The sequence below is a fragment of the Sciurus carolinensis genome, chromosome 19 (genome assembly GCF_902686445.1).
Source record: "Sciurus carolinensis chromosome 19, mSciCar1.2, whole genome shotgun sequence".
In the NCBI taxonomy this organism is placed as follows: Eukaryota; Metazoa; Chordata; class Mammalia; order Rodentia; family Sciuridae; genus Sciurus; species Sciurus carolinensis.
The window spans coordinates 27,835,014-27,859,552 of record NC_062231.1 but is presented as its reverse complement, the minus strand read 5'-3'; the positions used below and the strand labels follow the sequence as shown (position 1 = coordinate 27,859,552).

At 50.9% G+C, this 24,539-nt stretch overlaps 1 protein-coding gene across 8 annotated transcripts in view; it reads right to left on the bottom strand.

Annotated features, from left to right (window-relative positions):
* Positions 1–7,758: 7,758 nt before the first annotated feature.
* Foxp1 (forkhead box P1) overlaps positions 7,759–24,539 on the bottom strand; it is a 513,865-nt gene continuing 497,084 nt past the window's right edge. For 3 of the 8 annotated variants that reach the window (XM_047534811.1, XM_047534812.1, XM_047534813.1), the window contains 7 exons: positions 20,909–21,110; positions 20,725–20,804; positions 20,021–20,122; positions 17,529–17,650; positions 16,147–16,216; positions 12,996–13,162; positions 7,760–8,410 (listed from right to left, as the gene is read on the bottom strand). In XM_047534811.1, coding sequence (XP_047390767.1) covers positions 8,266–8,410; positions 12,996–13,162; positions 16,147–16,216; positions 17,529–17,650; positions 20,021–20,122; positions 20,725–20,804; positions 20,909–21,110 — 888 coding nt within the window. In that variant the 3' untranslated portion in view covers positions 7,760–8,265. Of the gene's footprint in view, positions 8,411–12,995; positions 13,163–16,146; positions 16,217–17,528; positions 17,651–20,020; positions 20,123–20,724; positions 20,805–20,908; positions 21,111–24,539 lie in introns of all 8 variants that reach the window. The other 5 variants (XM_047534817.1, XM_047534815.1, XM_047534816.1 and 2 more) reach the window with 3 other exon arrangements.

Sequence of the window (24,539 nt, the reverse complement as noted above, 5' to 3'; positions counted from 1 at the left end):
AGGGCTGCGTCTGGTGGCCTGGTGTTCAGAACCTCTAGCAGGCGATGTCAGTGGGCCCGGCACGCTCTGCTGGAGGGGTCGACGCCACAACAGCCTGGGGAGTCAGCTGTGGAAGAGTCACAGGCAGGGCTGGACGGGGCGGGAGGGTGCTTTGCCACACTTTTAATTTCTGGATGGGACACCTGATGCACAGATCTGCTTGGTAGATGATTTTTTTTTTTTATTCCATCTGTGGAGTCCTAAGGTGACAAGCTCAAATCAAAAACAAATTATTAGTAAACATTTGAAAGTGAGAAACAAATTGTTCCCAGAACACTTAGCGCCTTCTTTCAAATGCACACTTGAAAATTGCTAAGACTCTATTCTGTGAGAATGCTTGAATCTCTCCCTAAATCATAACACGGGTAAACTTACCGAAATATTTTTACAATTTTATTAGAGGTTTTAATTCAATGCTTTATCTATCTCTGTTAGACTGCAAAATAGCTTTAAATATTCAAGTGGTAATTAATGAATCTTTTATGTTGCAAATCAAAATTTTCATCTGTGTGCTGATGGGGCGGCAGCGAGGAAGGTTTTAAAAGGTACTCGTTTCTGCCTCTGCCATGCTACTGACCAGCACCGGCCTTTTCTCGGGCATGGTCTGCGTCCACTGCCAAGTGGGCCAGCACTCAGCGTGGACGATGCCTGCTGTCTTTCTGGAGTTCAGAATTTCTTGAATGTTTCTTACCAGAGACATTCCCAGCTAGATGGAAAGTCTTTGTGGAACTTTTGCTTGAGTGCAAAATAATAAAAAGCATGTGTATGTTTAAAAAGGATCAACTTAATGGCAAATGAGCATTGACTTACGTTAATATTCTATTACAGTAAAAACTTCCATTTAATACATTTTCCCCAGGCCGCCTTTCCCCCAGAATCTCACGGACTTTTCTAAGTGGCACGCCAACCCCAAGAAAGCGTATACGATACGTTTGATTTACGTTAAGTCAATAGCGTGCGCAAGCCATTCGAAATTGCATCTTAAGAAACATAAACCAGAGGAAGCATGTATAGCACCAAATATCAAGAAGGGCGAAACGTGTTGGCTTTTCAGAGGCTCGAATGCCTTGTAAATATTATTCTATTTAGAAGATATCTTACGAATGTGGAGGTTCTTGTCAGATGGCAAACAAAGCCAGGCTGAATCCTGCAGGGAAGTTCAGGCCAAGCATTCAGCTGGTGCTACAGACCTCGAGCCAGGAAGCGCTCTGCCTTCCTCTCCTGTTGTGTGTGGGAAGCGGGGCGGCGAGAGCCGCCCCCAGAACCTTCACAAAGCACTGATACATTCTTGATCGGAGGCCACACCGCCACCCCGTGTTGTTCTATGGCCCTAATTAATACTGGACTCGGTGACATTTATGTATCAGAGCAAACAGGAAACAATTTATGTCACCTAAAGCTTTTTAAGAAATCGATGCAACTATTTGTAATTGCTTGTTTCACAAGATTAAAAGTGCCGAGGCCTGATCTTCGCCCACGGATTTGTGGTCAACGTGACCTGTGCTTCCGTTGTTTAAAATGGAAAAAAAAAAAAAAAAAGAGTGTTGGTGATCAGCACTGACTTCCATCAAGTAATCCATATTGCTAATATTTCTGGAATTTTAATGTAGTTACAATTTATAGCTGATCAAATGTGGTTACCTAAATTGCTGTTGCTGGTAGACAGTTTAACTGTCTTTATTAATTACAGTATAATTTAATGTTTGAGTACCGGCACTTGTGTTGGTCATTTTTACAGCTTGAGCAGTTATCTGCCTTATGAGGAACCATTTTAGCATTTTCAATGGAAATTTGCTAATATGATGAGTGATAAAAGTGTCACATGCTGGTAAATAATGATTATTGCTTTGGCTGAAATTAATTCTTGAAAGGCCGGTTACCTTCAAATTATAACTTAAATCCTGTCTCCTTTCCCTCCCTATATTCTTGGTATAACGCCCCCCGCCCCCGCACACCAAAAAAAGACTGTCGGTAATGTCAGGTGGATGGATGGAGATATATATAGACATATATATATGTAGTCAGCACTGAATGTGACTTCACAACTAGTGGCAATAAGAGGACATCAGGTTGTGTTTTTATAAAATACTGTTTAAAAATAAATATAAGTAGGTTATATATCAAGTGATAGCTTTTTAATCTAAACATTGTCCCAAAGTCAGAACACTGTTTTTGTATTTAATTTAATTTCCCTCCAATGTGAATTCTGTCTTAAACCTTTCATCAGTCAGTCAACACCTTAAATGAAGGCTTGAGACCCAAGTTCACTGTATTTAAATAAAGAATACTTTTGCCTCAACAACAATGGAAACTTCAATTGTGATGACTAGGCTCTGTGTGAATATGTAATATAATCAAACTTCTAGTTAAGAGAGGCTAACACTTCGTTCTAATCTTTCTTTGGTGTGCGGAATACGTTGATACAAAACCGCCAGTGTTGTGTAAAATTAGTCTTCAGTTATACTTTTTATATGTAAAGTTCCTCATTTACGAGAGGAGCCAGTTTGGGGGAGTGCCGCCTTGTTTATCTGGGTGACAAGTCTGGAATAAATGTGCTGTGGCGTCCTGCTTTAGCACAGGTCCTGCAAGGCCAGGAAGGCACAGTGTGCGTCCCCAGCCGGCCCTGGCCAACCGGTCCCCTCTCGCTGTCTGGATCCTTCTGCGTGTGGGCATGTCTGATTGGACCGACCGCAGGCGTGTGCTGGAAGAAGCATCAGTCTGAGCCTGCTACTTAGGGGACTTCAGCGACCCCTGATATCATACTGAGAAGCCAGGTGAGAATGAAAGGTGACCCTCAGATAGAGGTTTCTAAACTGTGGCATAACTGTCGGTGCAGGGAGGCACCCACCTGCAACCTAGCAGCACATTCTGCCTGTCGAATAGAAAGCAGTCAGACTTTCCTACCATGGGCTTCTCAGGACCACGCTGGGCAGGAGTACTGTTTGCCCGCCTCATGGGGCACTTCCCCACGTGAATGAACAGGGCAAGGCTGGTTCTCAAGGCCTCTCTTGACCTGCGTCGCGCGCTCAGAATCACACGTTATGGATTTCTGCGTTCTGATGGCCTGGCTGCTTCGAGCGCCGTTTTCAATATACGGGCAATGTAATTTGTGCTGGAAGACGGTGCTGGAATTCATTAATCCTCCCCGTGTACATGTGAGAGAATGATACTAGAGAGAATGAGCGAAAATTTTGTAGGTACTGAATTTTTAAACATGAAAGAAATTTCAGGTAATTTTTCCGGGGCGTTTTGGTTGCAGAGTTGTTTTCTGCACTGAACGCAGTTATCTAGTGTACTCTGGTTAGAATATTTTTATAGAATCATTTGTTCTAATCTAAGCATTTATCATTATATGCAAAAAGATTTCTTGATGAGAATATTATAGATGGTGCATGTTTTTGACATTAGCATTTTATTTGGATGACTAATCTTGCAGATGTGAAATTTTAATGAATTATTCATGAAATTGCTTTCCTCTGAAATTTTAGTTTGCTCTTAATGCTAGTTATTAAACATTTTGTTTTTCTTTATAAAATTTGAGGGAGAGAAAGAGGAGTGGGCTTCCCCAGGAGACAGCCCCTGTCTTTTTTCCCCCTCCCAATCCTCCAGGTAGAGAGACCCCTCGGCTTGGAGATCTCGTCCTCGGGAAGGGCTTCTGCTGTGGCGACGAAGCCAGCTTTCAGTTAAGACTGATTTAATTCTGCGTGGAAGCAGCAGGCTGGGGAACGGAGGGCACATGACTGACACACAGCACCAGCGGGTCAGAGGGAGCAAACTTAGGCCGGGGCGACTGTGCCCACCAGTGAGAACCACCAGCGTCTTTATTGCGTTTGAGAATGCCGTCGTGCCAGGAATGAGTACTGACTACGCCACATTTTTGTGATTGTCTGTCTCCACAGACATGGAATGATGGAATTACAGTTGACGTCAAGGAATGAGTTTCTTTTATGACTTATCAAAACAAAGCGGCTCCCGCTACTGGCGGCACAAACACGAAGCACTGTGCTCACGTCTGGACCGCACCCTGGCCCTGGCCACGGCGACCGCAGGGAGCGGAGAGGGCAGCAGCCACCGGGCCCACGGGATGCCTGGAGGGCTGTCAATCTCCTCCTCGGGCGGAGCGTGACACCAACCTGCAGAACGTTCAGAAGGTCGGGAGGGGATGCCGCGGACCCGAAGGTGCTGGAAAGACCGAGAAACCAGCAGCGCAGCTAGAACGCGGGGGACCAAGAGCAACAGGCTGGGATGCGCCTTTGTGGGGTGTTCTGTTTTTTTTTTTTATGATTTAAAAAAGAAAAAAAGCTAGTGATTTACATCGTGTTGTAGGTTGAGAATCCATGTTTCCTTTATTCGGTCTGAGGGGACGCTGGGAACACACTGCTGGGACTGTAGTGGACACTCAAAGCACAACTGCCACTCCTTCTCTGCCAGACCAGCATGGCAGCCTTACTCCATCTTACAGGGACAGACTGGGGACAGCAGATGCGTCCTCGTCCCCACAGTGCACTTGTCTGATATGTGGGACTCCCTCCCTGATGTCTGCCTTTCTCTGAGGGGTGGGGCGGGGGTGAAGAAAAAAGTAACAAACTGTCTTTACATCTTGGCACCTTGTAAAGTTTTTTTTTTTTTTTTATACAAAAGTTCAAATATTTCCAACACTCCCCATTATGAATCACTACTTCACTGATAAACTTTGAAAGTGTGACCCTAGAATTTCATCATGCAAAATATTTACTGCAGCAGGAGAAAACATTTTTAAACAACATCTTTTTTTTTTTTTTTTTTCCTCTTTTCAAATGTATGAACTCATCGTAAGACAGCCAGGAAGGCAGTGGCCGGATCAAACACAAGGGACAGGAATGTATCAAAAACAGATTAAAGCACGCACGCGCCCACGCACACACAGACCTGTACAAAATGCTCCAATCGATGACAACGGAAAAAGAAAAAAAAAAAAAAATCCATCAACTATGTTACAATTGAAAAGAAAAAAAAAAAAAAAAGTTTCTCCCTCCCACGTCAGAAAACGTCATCCAATATTCTTAAAGCAAGGATAACCCAAGGAAATACATGTGCAGCGTATTCTGCAATTCCATTACAGACAGTAGTTTTTTTCCCAAAGATTTTTTTTTTTTTTAGTAGTTAATATAAAGCAGTTGCACAAAAAGCAAAGGTGTTTTGACAAACAGGTGTATGCATTTATTCCTTTTTAGGAACAATATCTAAAAAAAGAACCGCCTTCCGCCCTCCCCCAAAAAAGACAAAGATTCACACAGACACATTGGGATTTATGTACAACATAATGAGCCCCATCCTAAGGAAGCGACCGGAACCCCCGTGGGATACAGAATCGGGACTGTAGAAATCATAGTGAAGCTTGCTTGCTGTGAAGCCTGAGAATTGTTTTTTCAGTTGGTTCTTCTGCAAGGCTGTGATACCTGCAAAGATATGTAAAATCTAATTTTTCTTTTTTTTTTTCTTTTTTTTTTGCTACAGTCTTTAGACTAAGCATGCAAGACATACAACTAGGTGCAACTGAGTGAAATGTATTTTTAAATTTTCATCATTCCCTAAAGGTTTGGACTGAGGTATGCGTACTAACAGTCTCTCATGCTGTTATCTTTACTCGTGTCTAGCTACACATGCTGAGAATGAACTAATCTACCAGATTTTTATCCTCTTTTGAATACCACACCAACCAGCAACCGCTCCTTGAGAAGCATGGGGCCCTTCCCGGGACCCTCTTGGCTACTGCCTTGCACATCGCGAGGCTGCCTGGAGAAGCCGGGGAGCCGCGAGTGACCCCAGCCTGCCCTTCACACACAGAGCAGAGGGACGCTTCCAGGATGACTGCCGAAGACGTTTTTGTACCAAGCTTGAGTGGACAGGAGTGTTACTTTTTTTTTTTTTTTTTTTTAAATGAAAAATGTTGTCCAAGGCCTAATCCAAAAAGATAAATAACACAAAAACAAATTGGAGAAGATAATGCCAAGATAAACCAAAATTAATTCAGGGATGACGGCACAGTTCTTAAACAAAAGTGGCATATGACCTCACTAAATGACTTTAAAGAAACTTCTAGAAATGCTATCGTGTGGTCTAGGTTCAACTGCAGATGCTTGTCTGGTTTCCTGAACTTCACCTGAACTGTCCCCTCTGTCGGACACGCTCATTTCCGGTGGCAGACATTCACAGCTCTTTCTGAGATGGGACTTTGTTCCTTCTATAGCAACTATAATACTGTGTCCTATTTTTATCTTCAGTAGCCCCCTAATTTTTCTTAATAAGGATGAGTTTTGGTCTCTGTAGAGGTACAAGAAAAAAAAAAAAAAAGAAAGAAAAAAAACTAGAAAAAAGTAACAACTTTGGTTCCTTCACCTCCTTGGTCTTCTGAATCTGCTCTAGGGCGAGCTTTCTCAGGTCAGCAGTAGCCTGTGTCTCGTGTTTGCCTCTAAATTCTTTCACCTCCTTTGATCAACAATAAGAGGATATTTGGCTTCATCAGATAAAGCATAAAACAGAGAACATAATTTACCTTTCTGTAACATCTTTGGTAATTTTAGAAATAAAAGGTATAAAGAATATAAATTAAGCTCCAAAAGGCTCTCGAGCTAAAAACAAAAGCTACGGTTCTAGATAAATACATGTCGGGGAAATGGGTGCAGATGGAGGTGTGGGGGGCCGTGGGACCCAGGCCCACGGCGCTGCCAACGCCCCATGCGGCTCCCCTGAGGCCCAGGGCCCGCAGGAGCCCATCTACCTGATGTCCTCCGTTGGCCTGGACACTGGGGGGGTGTGATGCTATTGCGCGGCAAACGCGGCCTGCGAGACAGGCGCTGCAGCGCCCGCGGGACTCGGTCCTCCTGAACACCCTCAACGGGTTCCACCTGAAGTCTAGTTTGCATTCAAACAGCAGAGTGCCACCGGGCAGCTCTGACGATCCGGGCTCTGCCCTGGCCCCGCGTCCAACAAAGTTGCTCCGGAAAGCTGGCCTCTGGTCACTTTGCAGTCAAGGCAGCCCACGGCGGCCACCCCAGCAGAGCCTTGGGCCCTCACTGCTGGGTCACGGAGGGCCAGTGCGTGGCAGCCGTGACGTCAGCCTACCTGCCGTCCCCCACCCCTGCTTCCTGGTGCTGACACAATGCTGTGGCAGTTATTCAGAATGATGCTGCTTATTCAAAAAAAAAAAAAAAAAAAAAAGGGAAAATCTGACACAACCCCCTTACTGCCCCCAATACTGCTCTGTGGAATGAGTCTGCGTTGTTCTGAGTGTCTCTGTTTCTTTTTTTTCTGTCATTCATTCTCTTTCTGGCAGGATGCCCCACCGGTTAGATGGGAGCTTCATGTGTAGAGTCGCAGCATTTGGGACCTTTTTGAAAAAAGACCAAAACGGAATGTTTTCTGACTTCAAGAGAAACGTGGTGGTGTCTGTAGGAAAATGGAATGAGTGACAGAAAACTATGAACGAGAAATGACATTCAGCTCTGTGTAATAAAAAATACCTATCGACATTCATCACAAGGTACAGGAAACTGTAAGCCTCCAAGAGGCCCTGGGCCAAGTGGAGGCCTGAGGTCAGAACTTAAAACGGTACAGAAGAAGGAAGAAAAAAAAAATAAAAAGCAATACGTTAAAAAGTTTGGGATAATTTTAACCCCTCCCCCCAATACACACACAAAGGCTTCTCCCCATCCCAACTGGAAGCAAAAAAAAAAAAAAAACCAAAAAACAGAAAAACAAAAAAACCAAAAGGCGTAAAGGCAGTGATAATCAACATGCGGTACTGTGCAACAGGCCGTCCATTGGAACCCGTGGACTCTGGCAGAGGCGCGGTCCGCGGCTCGGGCGGGCGCCGCGCGTCCAACGCCGGCGGGACTGCAGTTCAAAGTCTGCTGCTGAAAGTGAATCTCAGTTTAGCAAATGTACAACACTGATGTTGACTGTGAACAGAGGAAGATCCCAAGTACCAAACGAGTCCGTCCAACGCACAGAGTACAAATTCCTTTTTCAACAAAAAGTAGAAAAATCAAAAATACTCCCAAATGGGACTTTTGATGGCACTAAGAGTCAACACGTCTCAGAGTCGTCAACGCGTTCGTGAAAATCCTCCAGCCGGCTCGACCCAGGGAGAGCAATCCCGCTGCCAGCGTCTGGCAGGGTTTCTGTTTTGTTCCGTCTGCCTGCCGCGGTCTTCGCGCTCGGGCCGGCCCCGCCCCGCCCAGGTGTTCACTCCATGTCCTCGGTGACTGGCTCGTCCTCGTAATCTCTGTCCTGGTCAAAATCTGGACTGTGGTTGGCTGTCGTCACCAAGGACAGCGGCCCTTCGGCTTCCTCCGGATCGAGGGGCTCTTCCTTGACGTGAACGGGATGCCTGGGGAAAGAGGCAGAGGGTCAGTGGCTGCTCCCGGCCCCACGCTGCCCGAAACCAGGAGCCTGCGAAGCTCACGGCCCTGCGTGGCCGGGGCTCCCGTGTCTCCAGACCTGTGGCTCTTTTCCTGCTCCGCGGCACCCTAGGTCCCCAGGACCCGATTCAGCCGCAGTAGCGAGTCAGGTGCTCCGGGGAACAGCCCCAACGTGGCCTCCCAGGTGGGGGGAGATGCGCCTTCGAATCATCACGTGAAACGGGACCCCGTAACTCAGCAGCGGTCTTTTTGGGACCGGAGCACAGGAGACGGGGCTAATCATGGCTTGCTGTGTGTTCTGCTGTGCTCGTTAACATGCGGACCCTGTGAAAGAACTCTCCAGAGGACGACCCGGTGCGAGGTTCTATCATTAATCAACTTCAAGCAAACACAGCAAAGAGACACCATGATACATGCTTGAAACTCCAAATTAATGCATATTTTTACAAACTGTCAATAAGGCAAGAAAAGCCCTGCCAGGAAACACAAACGGAGAGGAGAAGTCTCGCTCCACACAACAACACGATAAGGAGGCCGGCCTCGGTCAGGGTAGCGCTGTCAGCCGTTGTAAACAAGGCGAAACGCGCGGCCCCGCTGGTAGCGGCCACGGGGACACCGGGCCTGGGGGAGATCTGCCAACTTCCTCATTGTGGACTGGCACTTGGTTCACCCGAAAGGGACTCGGTGATCACACAAAGCCACTCTGATAACAATTGAGAAATGTTGTTCGTAAATCATATTTACAACCGATCCTTTGCAAATACAAATTACTTTCTGTTGCTGGGCTTTTGATATGTAAAAGAACCATTCAAGTTAAAAAAGGAGCTCACATCTCAGACTGGCTGCAGAAGGGAGGGTTTTTTTTTTAATTGACATTATCAAGTATTAGTAACAAGAGGTGGTAGTGGGCCGGTTGGCTTCCTAAATAATTGATGCTGTGTGCAAGAAAGGCCCCTGGAACCATTTAAAAACAAACAGAGGAGTGCTCCGGACTGCCCTTGAAGACAGGAGCCTTCAGAATCAATCGACTCTGAAATTAGCACGGCGTACAGAGAGTTTGGGGGACTAGATGTCAGGCAAATAGCTTTAAAAAATCAGGCCCCTATTCTTTGAAACCATTTGCAAAATGAAACAGAGCGTAAGTTTTGTTATAGCACATTTTGCATGGCCTATTTTTTTAGCGGTTCTATTTATCTGCATAGGACCCAGGCCTCACTGTATAATTTGCAGAACCCAGTGCAAAATACAGGATCCTGGGCTCAAAAATCGAGGATTTCAAGAGAGACACGGGGCACTGAACCAAGCGCCTGTCCTGGCAGGATGCCCTGCGTTCTTCCGCCGAGACTCTGGTACACTAATTGATAAGAGGACCTACTTAAGGTCCGTTTCTGTTGCCTGTTCATCCCAATGAGGGTCATATTTTTATGTACTATATGCTGTAGGAATATATATATATATATATATATATATTTTTTTTTTTTTTGGCTAGATTTTCAGCCACATTTTGGGGGGGACACCGGGGATTGAACTCCGGGACACTTGACCACTGAGCCCCATCCGCAGCCCTATTTTGTATTTTATTTAGAGACGGTCTCACTGAGTTGCTTAGTGCCTTTTTGTTCAGGCTGGCTTTGAGCTCACGGTCCACCTGCCTGAGTCTCCCGAGCCGCCGGGATTCCAGGCCTGCACCACCACACCTGGCTCAGTGACCATTTTTAAGGCTACCAGAGGGTCCACTGTGGGGACACAGTGTTCTGCAGCAGTCTGTTTTCCCTCCCTTTCACTGTTTGCATAAAAAAGCCACCATTGTTATCCATTAATCTCCCTACTTCTGTTGATTTACCTCCTTGGGATAAATTTCTAAGAATGGAATTGTTGGAGCAAAGGCCAAAACATCTTTATGGCTCCTGTGATTTACTGTGATATTAATTTCCGAAGGGGCTAAACCCATCAAGACTCAATCTCATCAGGATTGAGCGTTATTTTTAAAAACCATTCGGCTGCGTGGCGGGTGGTGGTCCAGCGCAGGTACGTTAAGTCGCGTTTGTGGGTTGCTGGCAACAGCGAATGTTTCAGTTCTGTGTTTTCACTGCAGAGAATCGTGAGTTCATAATGACGCCCTCTCTCTCCTCTGACCCATCGTTTCAGGCATGTCTGTTGCATGGAGCTGGTTTTGAGATCTGTACTGCCAGATTTACATTTTTCCTACTTTAAGTCTTTCAAGATATCAGACCTATTACTCTTTTTTAGTTTAAAAAGCAGAATCTGATGATGTCAGAGAAAACTTTGGGTGGGGGGTCAGGAGAGGGAACCCTGGAAGAAACCCAGCCTTCCCATGGATCTTGCTTTATCATCGCCAGACTTCCGCAGATGTTTTTGCAAATCTCAGACAACAAAAAAAGACCTTGATAAGGTCATTTGGTAAGATCCCCACGAAGGAGCTCACGGAATCAGAGAAGACTGTTTTCCCCAAAATTCTCTGCTTACTTCCCAAAGACAGGGCGTCCCTGCTGGCTCCATCCCGGTGAACACTGTCTGTGACCCGTGTTAGTGCAGGACCTGCTGTGTGTGGCCTTAGCACAGCCAGGTTAGATACAGGGCTTCCTGGAACTGGGTGTGGAGGTGACCGGGCCTCAGGCAAGGTTGCAGAAGAGATTTCCAGGTACAACACAGCGGGGGGGCCATGCCTCACACAGTGTGCTTCCTGGAGCTGACCGTGTGCCTTCAGCCCCGGTCCCAGCTGCCTGGACCCCAGCACCATCTTTCCCTTCTGCCCGGGCAGTCCCTTTCTCACGCTGCCCTGGGACACCGATGGTTGGCTGGCGCTCAGGCCCTGTGTTCCGGGGGCTACGCACAGCACAACTGAACTCTACTGGGCGGCAGCGCCTCTTGGGATAAAAGCACGGTGTCCTGCTGCCGTGGGCGCAGGGCCGCTTCCCAGAGCGGTGGCAGGCGGTGGAGTTTGAGGGTCATGAGGAGGAGGACAGCAGCTGGGCTGCCGTGCCCACCAGGTCCTGCAGGCCTCGTGGTGAGTTGCGGCTTGATTTATTCCAGTAGACTGGGACAGTTAAACACTCTGCCTAGCACTGCAGGGTCATGCTGGACAAGAACGCAAACCACGTCCTTCTGGAATTTTCTTAACGGCAAGTACAGGGTCAAAATCAAAAGGGCCGTGGCAGTGAGGGCGGAGGGGACCTGCCGGGACTCGCAGCCACGCCCCACCCCGTGGGAGCCGGAGATCCGAGCAACACAGTTTCTCACAGGCTTGGTTTTATTTGTAGGCAGTGGAAACATTTGTTTCATAAAAACTATGACTACTGTTGGGAACTGTGGTTGTTAGCGGCTGGGGTAAGTCAGGTCTGGTAAATTCACTCCACAGCCTCGCGGTCTCGTCCAGGACAGCGACTCCGGCCTGGGAGGCTCCACCCAGGCCCCCTCTCCCGCTAACAGGAACGCGGACCAACGGGACTACCGGCGATGAGAAACAGCCAGGGCAGATTCTTCTGTTCTAATGGGCATTTACTGAGGCCGTGTGGGTGACGATTTATAAATGGTCCAAATTTCCTAATGTCTGAGTAAAGGCTCCTCTCACGACTGATTTAAAGACAAAGTGTGGGAAGAGCAGCCTCACTGCCCAGTGTCAGCGGGAAGGACGGGCTTCCTGCAGAGCAGGGCAGGACCGCCCCACTGCCCCCACTGACCACGCGCCCATCCTTCCCTAGGCACCGTGGGCACCACGTGCAAATGCGGGAAAACCACACTGCGGACCCCGCACGGCACTTCTGATGGGCAGCCAGTACCGCTGCTGTCCCTAGGTGCCTGTTCCCTCTGTTGCTAATGGCTACAGGTGACAACTTCCACTCCTGCCTCTCGAACTGTCTTCAAATAAGATGTTGGTCAGCAGCTTGCGAGCGGGTGGGCCCGAGCTTGCCACAAAAACTAAGTGTGCTCTGAGGGGGTCACAGCCGGGAAGTAACGTCCCCCGAAACTGCAGTCATCTGGGATAACATGGCTGCATTCCTCAGGTTTAAAACCCTTCCTCCTTCCTGGGAGAGCTGGGGTCACTGTGGTTCTCTCCCCCCCAGCCCCCACCCACGGGGGCAGCAGAGCCGGGTGGCCTGGTACCACTCATGTTCAGCGTGGCACCCTTGGCCACCTTGTCCCCTGCCGTCTGAATGCTCCTGTTAATTTTCCTTTGGATATTTTAAGAGCAATCCATAAATCATGCCGCCTCTCACTGGGGCCATCATTCAGTGCGTGGCCACAAGGCTGCTGCGCCAGCGGTTCCGGCTCACGCAAGACCCGGTAAACCACCCCTCTCCTCTCCGCTAGGCCCAGCGCACCCGAAGCGGAACAGAGCGCACACTTGTCCAGGGCACCCGGTGCACGTCCACGGCCTGGTGTGCACTGCGGACACACAAGCCAAGGAGCGTCCTGAGGTACCGCTGTGTGCAGCAGCAGGCCAGGTGGCGTCCCCTGGGTTCCTGGGAGTCAGACGTTGTCACACAGATACGCACAGTTGGAGCGGGGCGGGGCAGGGCGGGCAGTACTCACACGGCTTGCATAGGGGACCGGCCGGGGCTGCTGTCGCTCTCGTTGCTGTTGGCGTGCTCCATGGCCCCGTTCAGCTCCTCCCGCATGGCGCTGGCTAGGTTGCCCAGGGCGGGGTTGCCCATGGAAGCGGTAGTGTATAGAGGTATACTGTTCTCAGCCATCGAAGCCTGCCGTCAACCAAGAGAGAGCGCGTGAAGACGGGGGACACGTGAGCGGGAGAGCCCTGGACACTGGAGGGCGGATTTCAGAGGTGCGGGCGGCTGTGCCGGCAGAGCAACCTGGGGCCTGTGTCCCAGGGCCGGCCACGGGGAGGGCTTCCTGGGTGTGGTCCTGCCAACCGAGTTGTGTGAAGTGGCTCGGTTCCCATGGGCTATCTAACTGAGGTTCATATCCGACGCCTTTTTTCAAGAGGAACTGAATATTTCCAGATCATAGTGCAATATAATGGAATTTTCATTTCTTTATCCATTTTGATGAGTCCACTATTGGATATCAGAGATGTGATCAGATTATTCTGGCTGCACTGCTCAAATTTATGAGGACTTCCATAAACATTTACCTCTTAGATCCTATAGAAAAGGAAGGGATTATAGAATTGGAATCAATTTTTATCCCCCCCCCCATCATTTGTTTTAATGGGTTTTGAATCTGTTTATTGAAATTTGAGAACTGGTTAAAGGGAACATGGAGTCATCCTCTGGACTTGGGACGATTACCTGTGATCTTGGGATGAAAGAGCAATATCTGGTAAAAGGAAGTTCTGAATCTCATTTCTGTTTGGTGCCTAAGAGCATCAATATTAAAGGTGACAAAGTCACTCCAAATGACTGTCAGCAAAGAAAGTGGAAACGGAGAAACACGACCCGCACCCTAGGGTAGGGTGCTGTCCCTGCTCTCCAGGGCCAGTGTGGGCTTCTGTTGGGGAGAGGCTGTGACCCTGCGGCTTTTCGTTTTATTGCAGACGGGCAGCTGGGAGGAGGCCAAGGTTTATGGAGCCTGCCCTCTGGCAGAGTGCACCGTGCCTGGTACCGTGAGACAGTTGAGCATGATGACCTCAACTGGCCTGTCCTGCTCTGAGAAGGTAGGCAACCACCATGGAGGGCAGGTCACAGAGCTGAGTCCTGCAGGGCAGGCCTCCTGCCGCCCCGTCTCAAAGTGGGAAGAAGGTCTACTGTGTCGAGCCATCCTGGTCAGCCTTCCCCACAGTCCTGCAGTGGGGCAAATAGTTTCCACTGGGTGCTTTTATTCAACTGCAGTCGCAGTAGAGCATCTTTACTTTCTGGGTCAGAGTGGTTGGCAAGGTAGGGACAGTTACTATTAGCAGTGCAAACCACAGCCGGACTGGCTACTGCTGTCCACACTGTGGCTCTGGCTGGTGCTTCCACAGTGCTAGCGTGAGAGTTCAACAGATGCCCACCTCGGGGAAAGGGCATACCTGAGACAGCCCTGAGAGCGTGTCCCTCCTGGGTAAGTAGAGTCCCCTCTGCTCTCAGGTTGAAGCCACGTCTCATGGAGACCGGAGCCCAGAAGGGGAGGTCCACCACCCTGAGCCAGAGATCAACCTGCCTCTCAGGTTGTTTTCTAGAGTTGCAGGGGAGCTGGGGTCCGCTTTCTTGTGCGGACTGGATTATATAAAGGTCTGTGCCCCTCGCCACGAGAAGGCAGGCGCTCGAGTCCCGCTCCATGTTAGCCGCCCTCCGCCGTCTATAAATACGGCGCTTTATGGTTTCCCTTAGTTACTTCCCTTTTTCAGAGCATAATACAATCTGTCCCAAGTCCCACGTTTTATTTCTGTAGTGGATTCTGCTGTCCTATTTTATAAATTGTATACCGTGCATTATGTTGCTCTAGTAATTTTTACTCGTTTTGAAAAACTGGTGCTAATGGAAACAAGGACCTGCCGGCAGAATGTTCAGAAGTGTCTTGTGGGACTGACGGCAGGGAGGGCAGAGGCCCCGGCTCCAGCCACCAAGCGTTTTTTGCGCCCACCTCGTCATGGACATGGTGTTGTGGCAGGAAGCGCAGCCGGCGTTTGAGAGACACCACGAGCAGTTCCGTAATGATAAAGCATCCTAATTGAAATTAGTCACATAGTTAAGGGAAACCAGGGGAGGGAGGATCACTTTTTTTTTTTTTTTCTGCCATTCCGCCTCATGAATGTAAAATGTGCTTGTAATTTTAATACTATTGCAGCTAGAGATGCACACTTCACAAGACTCCAGGGAAAGTTACTAATGAATGATATTTACAGCGGCAGCACCTACGTGCGCTTTCCTTCCCAAAGTCACCGCGTAAAACTACAAGTAATTAAAAGAAATGCACAAAGTATGTAGTTCAGGCTGGGAAAAGAGAGTTTGCAGCTCAACCGTCTAAGGCGTGAGCTGCTGAGGGACAGTAGCTCAGGAGCCATCGGCCACCACCGTCTCTCCAAATTTGTGTTTCTGCTCTTCCCCAAGGGATTTTAATGCATGCGTGGGGGTCTTCCAACCAGAGGAGGCCTGCGTGGACCACCTGGGTCACACATGTTGAGAGGGAGCCTGGCCGCCTGGTCACGGGTTGGCGGGAAGTGCAGTGAGCCCAAGGCAGCCATGTCCCCCTGGCCCAGTGAGCAGGAAGGATGTGCCAGGGGCCTGGAGCCCTGTCCTGGGCCACTACTGTTTACACACTTCACAAAATAAAACAAACCCAGATGCTCCCCCTCCCCCTCCAGAGCGAGGAGGCCGAAGCGGACTTTCCAGGAGGAGCCAACACAAAGCTCGGCTTTCTCTCCAAACCCGTGAACAATAGAAGGTCATGTGATGCAGTGGCCTATCATCCCGCACACTAATAGCTGTGCTAGAGTAATTACACTTGTGGTATTTTTGCCTCAAGTGAAATTCTGAAATAAGAGGATGGAAATTATGATACTGCTGATAAATATTAATAAGTGAACTTTTAATTTTTTTGCCACAATATTCAAAATGCTAAGCATCCTGCTAATGCTGAAGCAGCCCGATGCGCGTGCCTCCGGGGAGTACCGTGCTTTGTGCACTTAAGAAAAAAGTTTAACGGAATTAAAATTTAATATCTAATTAGAGCGAGGCTAATATATTTTGCAATGAGTGGGGGAGCCGTGTGCCTCTGCCGCGTGCCGGGGCGCCATCAATCTTACCTGTAAAGCTGCATTGAGAGGTGTGCAGTAGGCGTGGCTGCTCTGCATGTTTTTAATGAGGGAAGGGTTACTGCGTGAGAGAGAGAGAGAGAGACGCGGAGTTACGAGCAGTCGACCTTGGCGCTCCTAGCCAAGTTTTAAGCTTGCTGGTGGCCTTGCAAATTAGAAACGTCCCCACCAAAGAGCCAGGCCTTCCCCCTGCTGTTCGGGGTCAGTGGGTGTAGAAAGCTGGCTTAAGGCAGAACAGCCTTGGGGACCCCCTCTGGAGACCTCTCTGCACATGTTTAGTTGCCGAGAAGGGAACTCTGGGCAGGACGGGGACCCCGAAGCGGCCTCAGGACCTGGGCTCGCAGTCAATGCCAGGGGAGGCTCTCAAAGGCACGCGAGGTGGGGAGTCTGGGCGGGGACGGGAGGAGTGGAGGGCCGGCCTTTTCTTAAAACGACACGGCACCCACAGGAGGGGAAGAAAGGCCTCTGCGTGCTGGTCGGTGGCCGCCTGCCCAGGCCCCCGGGGCTCAGAACACTCTGGTCATTCATTTCGGCTTTCTCTATCAAGAACTCTGTCCCATCAAATGGCCTCTCTGACTTGAGGGAATCATGGGTCCCACAAAAAAAAAAAATCGGTCAGCTGCTGAGTCAAAGTACAATCAGTAACTGGCATCAAAGACGTCAAAAAAGCATTGTTGAAGCACTGGCGTTCCAGAGGCGAGAGCTACGCGGACGCATCCCACGCTGCGTTCCCCGGCAGGAAGCTGCGGCACCGCCGCGAGGTGAAATGCACAACTCCATGGGATGAGTCAACCATGCAAAGCCAAAGCAACAGCAGAAAACAACGGAAAGCAAGTAAAGGCTCTTACTGTGCGACAAGCTCGTCAGAGTCTGCAGCGGGGCAGTACTTGCGAGGACGGCCTCGTTGACTATGGCGGCCACGTTTAAACTCTTCGTCATCAACTGTCCAAAAGGACCCAGACTCATCCTCTACTCTGACAAAGCACTTATGCAGTGACAGGTTGGTGCGAATGGCACCCTGGGGTAGGAGCAGCGGCAAAGGAGATGGAGTGGCGTGGAAGGGGGCGGGGCGGGGGACACACATCCAGTACAGGGGACAGGAGAAAGAAAATAAAACGCGATAAGCATAGGCGAATGGCCGTGAGGGTTAATATGCACTGCACCTACGCGCTACAGCATGGGATGCGACAGACCACAAGCAGGGCGGGGCTGGCGGGTGCACACACAGGAGGTGAAATGCTTTTTTGCTTCCCTTGACCGAGAGAGCGTGAAACCAGTTCTGTGGGCTGACAGCGTCCCGCAGCCAAAGCCTCTAGGTCACACGAGTTAGCACAGTCCGAGCTGGGCGGAGAATTCAAACGTGGTGGACGTACCCACTGATCTTTTGTGGCCTTCGCTTTTGGAACTCTACTTCATCCACCGTCCACACTGCCCCTTTAACGTTCTCTACTCGCACAAAACACTTGTGGAGACTAAGATTATGGCGCACTGCATTCTGCAGCAGGTATAAGAGAGAGAACATTTACAACTTCTGTAAGAAAAGACTCCAGAAACAGCAGTACATTCAGCCACACAGTCCCCACGGGTACACCGCTCCCCACTGCCGCCCGCCCAGGGGGTCCTTCCTGTGCCCCAGGGCAGCGACTGAGACTGTCATCGACTGCCCTGGGCATCTGTCTCCCCCCGGCAACACCCAGCCAGAAGAGAAGGGTCTCTGACAGGCCCAGGAGCCCGACAGGTCCTGCACGAGGCTCTAGAAATGATTCCAAATAGGCTGCGGCCACTGCCAGCATGGCCCTGTGACCCGTGCCCCAGCGATCAGCAGCCGCTCACCCTGCGGGAGGACCCAGGGACCTGCAGCAGGCCAGGGCTCTCGTGAGCGGGATCCCAGCGGCTACTCTCCTGCAGGTGCGGGTTATACCTCATGCCTGGCCCCTCCTAAGACAGCCTTGGCATGTACACCTACCAAGAGGCGGGTCTCGCCTGAAGAGCCGTGGCCCGTGCTGGGCACAGTCATTACAAAGAGGACCTCTCAGCTGCCACGGAGCCAGGGGCTCGGCTGGGGTGGGACAGGCTGCTGAACCCCCTTCAATCCCCTGCTCCACCCCAGTAAGGCACTGTCATCCCCACCATCTGTGCAATGTGCCCCCCAAAGGGTCCTCATTGGTGACACGATGAAAATCCACACTTCAGCATGACCTTTCCGAGCATTACGGGACATCCTGAGTACCGTGAGGGGACCTGCTCTTACAGAGCGTCCACAGGATGAACTCCCAGACCTGTCGATTAGTGTCGGCTCAGCTAGGGGGACCCGTCAAAGGCTATCCTCGACTCAGAATGTTCTGCAGGGTTAGCTTAAAAACCAAGCTGCCCGAGCTCACGTGGCACATCAGACAAATTTCTTTGCGCATAAATTGCAGCCTACTTCAGTGAGCAGGAAGGCAGAGCATGTGACCTGAAGCTCTGCTGCAATCTCCTCAAACGACATGGAGGAGACATTCAATGAAGCCAAATTTCTTTTAAAAAATCCAGATGAGAGCATAGGAAACAAATCAACATCGCTTTCAGGTATTGCCTGATGCTTCAAAACAAGTGTCAGACACTCCTGCTACGAGGCCGTGCGCCTGACGGCACAGCACAAACCTGCGTCCTGTTCTCCAGGACTGCACGAACATGGAGGCAGAAAGCAACAAGGAATCAAGTTTTCAAAAAAAAAAAGAGCGACACTTCAGCAGGGGTCACAGGACCAATACGGACACAGAGGGAAAAGTCTATGTATGAGTCCCCAAGTACGTCACCTAGGGCTGTTTATATTAATGACACCTTCTCCCATACTTTGCAAAAATGAGAAAGTTAGCTCTGCGCTTAAATTTATATTCACAACTGGTAATTGTTTTCAAATTTCATCATTTGGTATTTATAAAAGGCAATTTGAAGAAAATGTCTGCCTCATGCCTCAGCTTCCTAAATTTTTAAAAGCGCTCGTAGCTCAAGATCCTTTGTGTTTTACATCCCAAGGCAGGCGGGGGAAGGTAAGATCTGGAACCGAAGGTTCGCGTCGGCACCCACGTGTCTCATGAGTTAACACCACGGTTGTCTTTATAAAATTGCTAATTTATCATAAGCTCAACAGACAAAAATTGGTGAGCTTTGCTTTTCTCCCATATAGAATTGAGAAAGCAGAGGAGAAGGGATATGTTTCAAGTAAAGAAAGTTTTCCCTGCATCCTGTAAATCCCTGTAGTGTTTAGACTAGTGACGTGTAAAACCCTAAGCCGGCATTCCACAGGCTGTCTTGGAGGGGAGGGACTACCAGAATTCCAGGTAGTGAGCCATGCGTGCTAGGGTACAGCTGCTGTCTGCAGGGCAGACGGCCTCACGAAGCAGGGTGCACCCAGAAGCCACTCTTCTTCCCTGGGTCCCTATGAACCTGACCCTCTGAGAGAGTCTCTCGCCCTCAGAGCTGCACAAGCCCAGCTTCCTAAAGCAGGGCTGTCTCCGTAATCAGCGCCATTTGTAAGCACTTAGGCTGGTTAGCGTGGATCCAACCAATAGAGGTTAAGTCTGCCTGACCTTCACTCAGGTAGGAGCCTTGGTGGAAAAATAGGTTGTTACCCCACCTCTCTGCAACTGTTGGCTGGGGCAGAACATGTAACAGGAGGAGGTCAGTAGAAAGTCCCACGGCAGTGTCCACGTGCACCGACCAGAGAGAAATGGGTTCCCTGGCTCTGGGGCCCGTTCCCTGGGAACCTTCCACCTGAGCACTTCAACCAGAGTGGAACCCCTCTATTCCTAGAGCTTGGAGACTCTAACCATCCAGCAGCCCGGTCACTGCAGTGTACGTTCTAGGCCCAGACAAAGCTTACCTTCCACGTGGCTGCGTTGCGCCGGAAGTAAGCAAACATTCGCGTGAACCAGTTATAGATTTCATTCAGCGTGAGCTGCTTTTCCGGAGATTCAAGAATGGCCTGCGAAGCAAAAGTTATGGGAAGAAGATAATTTATGACCACATCAGCAAAAACCGTCACTACCCAGGTTCCTAAAAGTATGAAACAACCGAGATTCAGAGTCACAGCCTAAGAAAGGTTTCAGGGAATGATCTAAGATTAATGGTTGTATTTAACAGTTCAATAGCAAAACTCAAAATGGAATTATCTAATTGTTTTGAGTTTTTATTTCTGTTTCCGTACAGAAATATTAATTTATTAGTCATTCATAAAGCAGAATCAAAGAGAAATGCAAAACATTTCACTAGCTGATTAAAGCTCAGTAATTATTTAGAGCTCAGATTAATTCTAGGGATCAGAGATTACTGTAGCTTGTGATAATTGACTTGCCATCTTTAAACAGGCTCATTTTCACTGTTGTGTGAAATGAATTTCCTAATAATCACATCGTATTGTAATACTTAATCAAAAGCAATTATGTTATATATTGCAGTTTTTAAAAACCTTATAGAAAAGGTTTTAGCATGTGGCACACTAAACGGTTCTACACCTCCTTCATCGATACGCCGCCTCCTGGCCCGCGCACACCTCTGGATGCCATCTCGCGCACCTTGTTTACTTACCTGTCTGATTAGGGATGCATACGTAAATGGCGGTCGAACTTCTGCGTTCTTATAAAATTCTTGGTTCTGCGCAATATCTGCTAAATGAGAATCATCGTCCTATTAATCGTCGCGTTTGAAAACAGGGCCAGTCGACACGACCCGCAGCCGGCCACCCCCGGCGAGGCCAGCGTGGAGCAGTTACCTGAAGAAATGGGCACGTTGTACTTGTCCGAGTACCGCCTGCGGATGGGTCCCACCGTGTGCATGCTGGTGGTGGTGATGACGGAGGGGCCTTGGGTGACGGGAGTCAGCGGGGCGGTGGGGGTCGTGGGGGTGTGAGGTAAGCTCTGCGGAGAGGCCTCGGAGGCGGACTTGGAGAGCGTGACGCTGGACACCAGATTGAGCTGTGGGGAGAAGGGGGTTCAGAGGGACGCTGCTCGCCCGGGCCTGGAGGCCAAGCGCAGGGCTCGCGGGGTGCCTGCTGTGCTCCCCTTCCTTCCCCAGCGGTAGGCATCTGCCCAGGGCTGGACAGAGGGCTGCCCAGCTCCCATAGCACTGCCCAGCTGCTGGGCTGGGCCAGGCCTGGTCCGCTGCACCCCATCCCGGGGGACCCCAGCCAGGCCGCGCTGGCCGACCTGAGCTCCCAGCACAACTCCAGGGCTGTGCCGACCTCTCCTCCAAATCAGCTTTTACCTATTAGACGGGCTCCTGAGGCTGATTCCCACCCCCCACCACAGGATGACACTCAAGCCACCACCGGGCATTCGGGGTGACGCGGGCCCTGCAGGCCGTACAGCAGCACCGGGCCCACAGGCCACCTGCCTTCCCGGCCTCGCCAGAGACGCCCCTCGAATGACACGGCACACAAAGCTTCCAAACTTAGGAGCCGAGAGCTGGGCTCTAAAGGGCACGTGAGAGCCGGGACCCTAAGGGTTGGTTGCAGCGTCTTCAATGTCTGCATCTCCAGGCGGGTTTTACCTCCCTAAAGCAGTGTGGGGAGGGGGAGGGGGAGGGGGAGGGGGAGGGGGGGGGCCCACCCGCTGGCTTCACTACCCTCCCTGACGACGTGCTCACAGACCCTGGTGGGGCCCGGGCGCCAGGTCCCGCAGTGCCAAAGACCCCGGCTGTTACCAGCTCGTCTGCTCCCGGTGCTGGCTCAGACCCCAGGTCCACGGCAGCCCCGGGAAGGTTTCCTAAGCAGATCTCGACTCACTTGCCACCTAGGTCCACTTCGCCATGACCAGTCAGTGGCAGGTACAAGCATGACCTGTGAACGGTCCCGAAACCGAGTCCCCAGAGACGCGAATCAAAGAGCCCTCCATTCCCCTGTGCTCGAGAGAGTAACGAGCCCCCGAGAAGCCCCCTCCGGTGTGTTCAGGGAGCTTCGAGGGCAGCGAAGTCAGATCCCAAAACACGGTTAAAGAAACAGTAATGGGAACACAGACCTGCTACCGGGAGCCGAGAGGTTGGGCTCCGAGTGGCTGCCGTCTGATTTTCAGCTTCAGTGTCACTGCATCCAGCCGGGGACGCCGCCCACCAGCGCCCAAGCAGAACAGGCGACGCATGGGGCTGCTCACCCAGCCCCGAGCACGGGTGGCTGGCTACCCTCTGGTGTGGGAACCGCGACCGTGGGGCGCACATTTGCAGACCAAAGCTAACGGTTCTGAGGGCAGCCACGGGGAGGGGGTGGGCCTGACCGCCTCCCGGCCTTCACGCCGGCCAGGCCAGAGTGCAAAACCCCAGCAACGCCGGCAACTCACGTTTTCAAACGGCCGGCCCCCGAGCCTTCACGGGGCCCACACGCTGCCGCCGACATCTGCGATGCCATTAGTCAGCGTGACAGAGAAGGAAACGGGCCTAGGGAGGTGACCTCGCCTGTCCACGTGCCTGGCCTGGACCAAAGTGGACCCACGCAGGTGTCCATACACCTGGACCCTCTGTGCAGCCCCCTATGCCTGGCTGATAGGAAAACTGCGCTACGAGTTTCGCTTTCTGTTAGGCTCCGCCTGGGCAGAAGAGCCAGTGACATCCTGGGAGTGAAGCCGAGTGCCCGCGGGACAGGAGGAGGCAGACCCGCTGCCCTCGGAGCGCTTCCTGCGGCCGGGCACAGGATCCCACAGTTGAGACTCCCCGCTTCTCCACTCCTCTTTCCAGCTTAAGAGCATGGCCCAAGCACGCTGCTTTAAACCGGCAAGCGCACCAGTGTCCCTAAGAAACACACGTGCTCCTTCCGCTGTCAGGAGGTGGCCAGGCCCACCGCACGTCGGATGTCAGAAACACCTGGCGAGGGTGAGCCCAGTCCCGCTGGGAGCTGACGGCCAAGAAAGGCTGACGCACCCACACAGGGACCCACCGCAGAGGCAAAAAGGACCCGACTCCCGCAGGGCTCTGAGGACCTGGACCCCGCACGCCAGCAAAGGGCACGGTGAGAAGTAACATCCCTCGGGGAGAGCACAGCGCACCAAGAAAGGAGTGCAGCTGGAACTTTCTGGATGCTTCCGAGTGTGGGCAGCCAGTGGAAATAAACGCCAAGGCAGAAGGGAGTGGAGAGGGGTTTACCAGGCTTGACAAATGACACCGTGATTCACACCCACTGCTGGGCCGGCTCTAATAAGCCGCAGAGGAAGCAGCCAATCTCGGCTAATTACCAGATAAAAATGTATTGTAAGGACTCTAATTAGGAGACGCGGATGGAGGTGATCTAATGATTAAATGCCGCATCGGGTGACCCCTCCATCGGTGCTCAGTGGTGCAAGATGTCACTGGGATATTTTGTAGAAACAGTAATTTTACTTCAAGGAGGGGTGGCGGTAATGTTTGTAATGATGGCGATGAGGTAAACTAATTAAAAGACCGTTCCTAGAGGAAGAGGGTGGCAAGAGCAGCTGTGACCATCCAAAACCAAGTGCCAGGTCTCCATGGAGGGGCCCCAGCCGAGTGGAAAATTCCTGCCTGACCTCTGCCCTCGCTATTAATTTGCAGGGAAACTAATGACACATATACATATCCCCACAAAATCGTTCTAATTGCTAATTTGCCAAAGGAGCCCGGATTCCAAATTAAACATGATGCAGCTGAGAGGGAAAGAAGAACAAAAAGCGGGGACTCCCCATGGAGGGCCCTCTGCCACGCACAACCAGCCACGGCCCACCCTTCCCCTCGGCGGGGAAGCCCTGGTCCCCTGCCCACGTGCCCGTCCTGAGGGGAGACTGTCTCAGCGAGGGGGCAGGGGAAGGAGGCGGTGCAGGAGGGACTCCAGATGAACCTGTACCGTCCATCACAGAGGTTCTGAAGGAAGGGGACCAGGGCAGCAGCCCCGGGCAGGCGCGGCAAGCAGCCTGGGAAAGTCCACCTATCTCTTAGGAATGCAGGCCCCTGGACGCCCTGGCTCTGACCACGGCCCTGGGCCTTCCACCCCCCAGGGCAGAAAGGGATGGGGCTGGGAGGGCATCTGTTCCTGACGGAAAGCCCACTTTTCTTATTGTGTTCATTTCTATTTAAAAAGAAGTTGCTATGTTTAGAAAAGTGAGTAACTCTGAATTTCTCTCCATGGCAGGCTTCCATCGCGGGATGATTTCAGCGGAGATAATCTCTCTGCGACGCCGGCCAAGAGTTGAATTCTTCTGTCACTTAAGATGGCTGCAGGGTTTCATTTCTCAGATGAGGGCGTGTACCCAGAGCGGCCGCGGGACGGTCCTGGAGGTCTCGGCCGGCTCTACCCGACCCACCCCACGGGGTCCTCGGCCGTCTCAGAGACGCGGGTCCTCCCAGGCCTCCTCTCTGCTCCGCCCAAGCCGGCCCAGGCAGAGGCCTCCGGCGAGCCTTCCACAGGG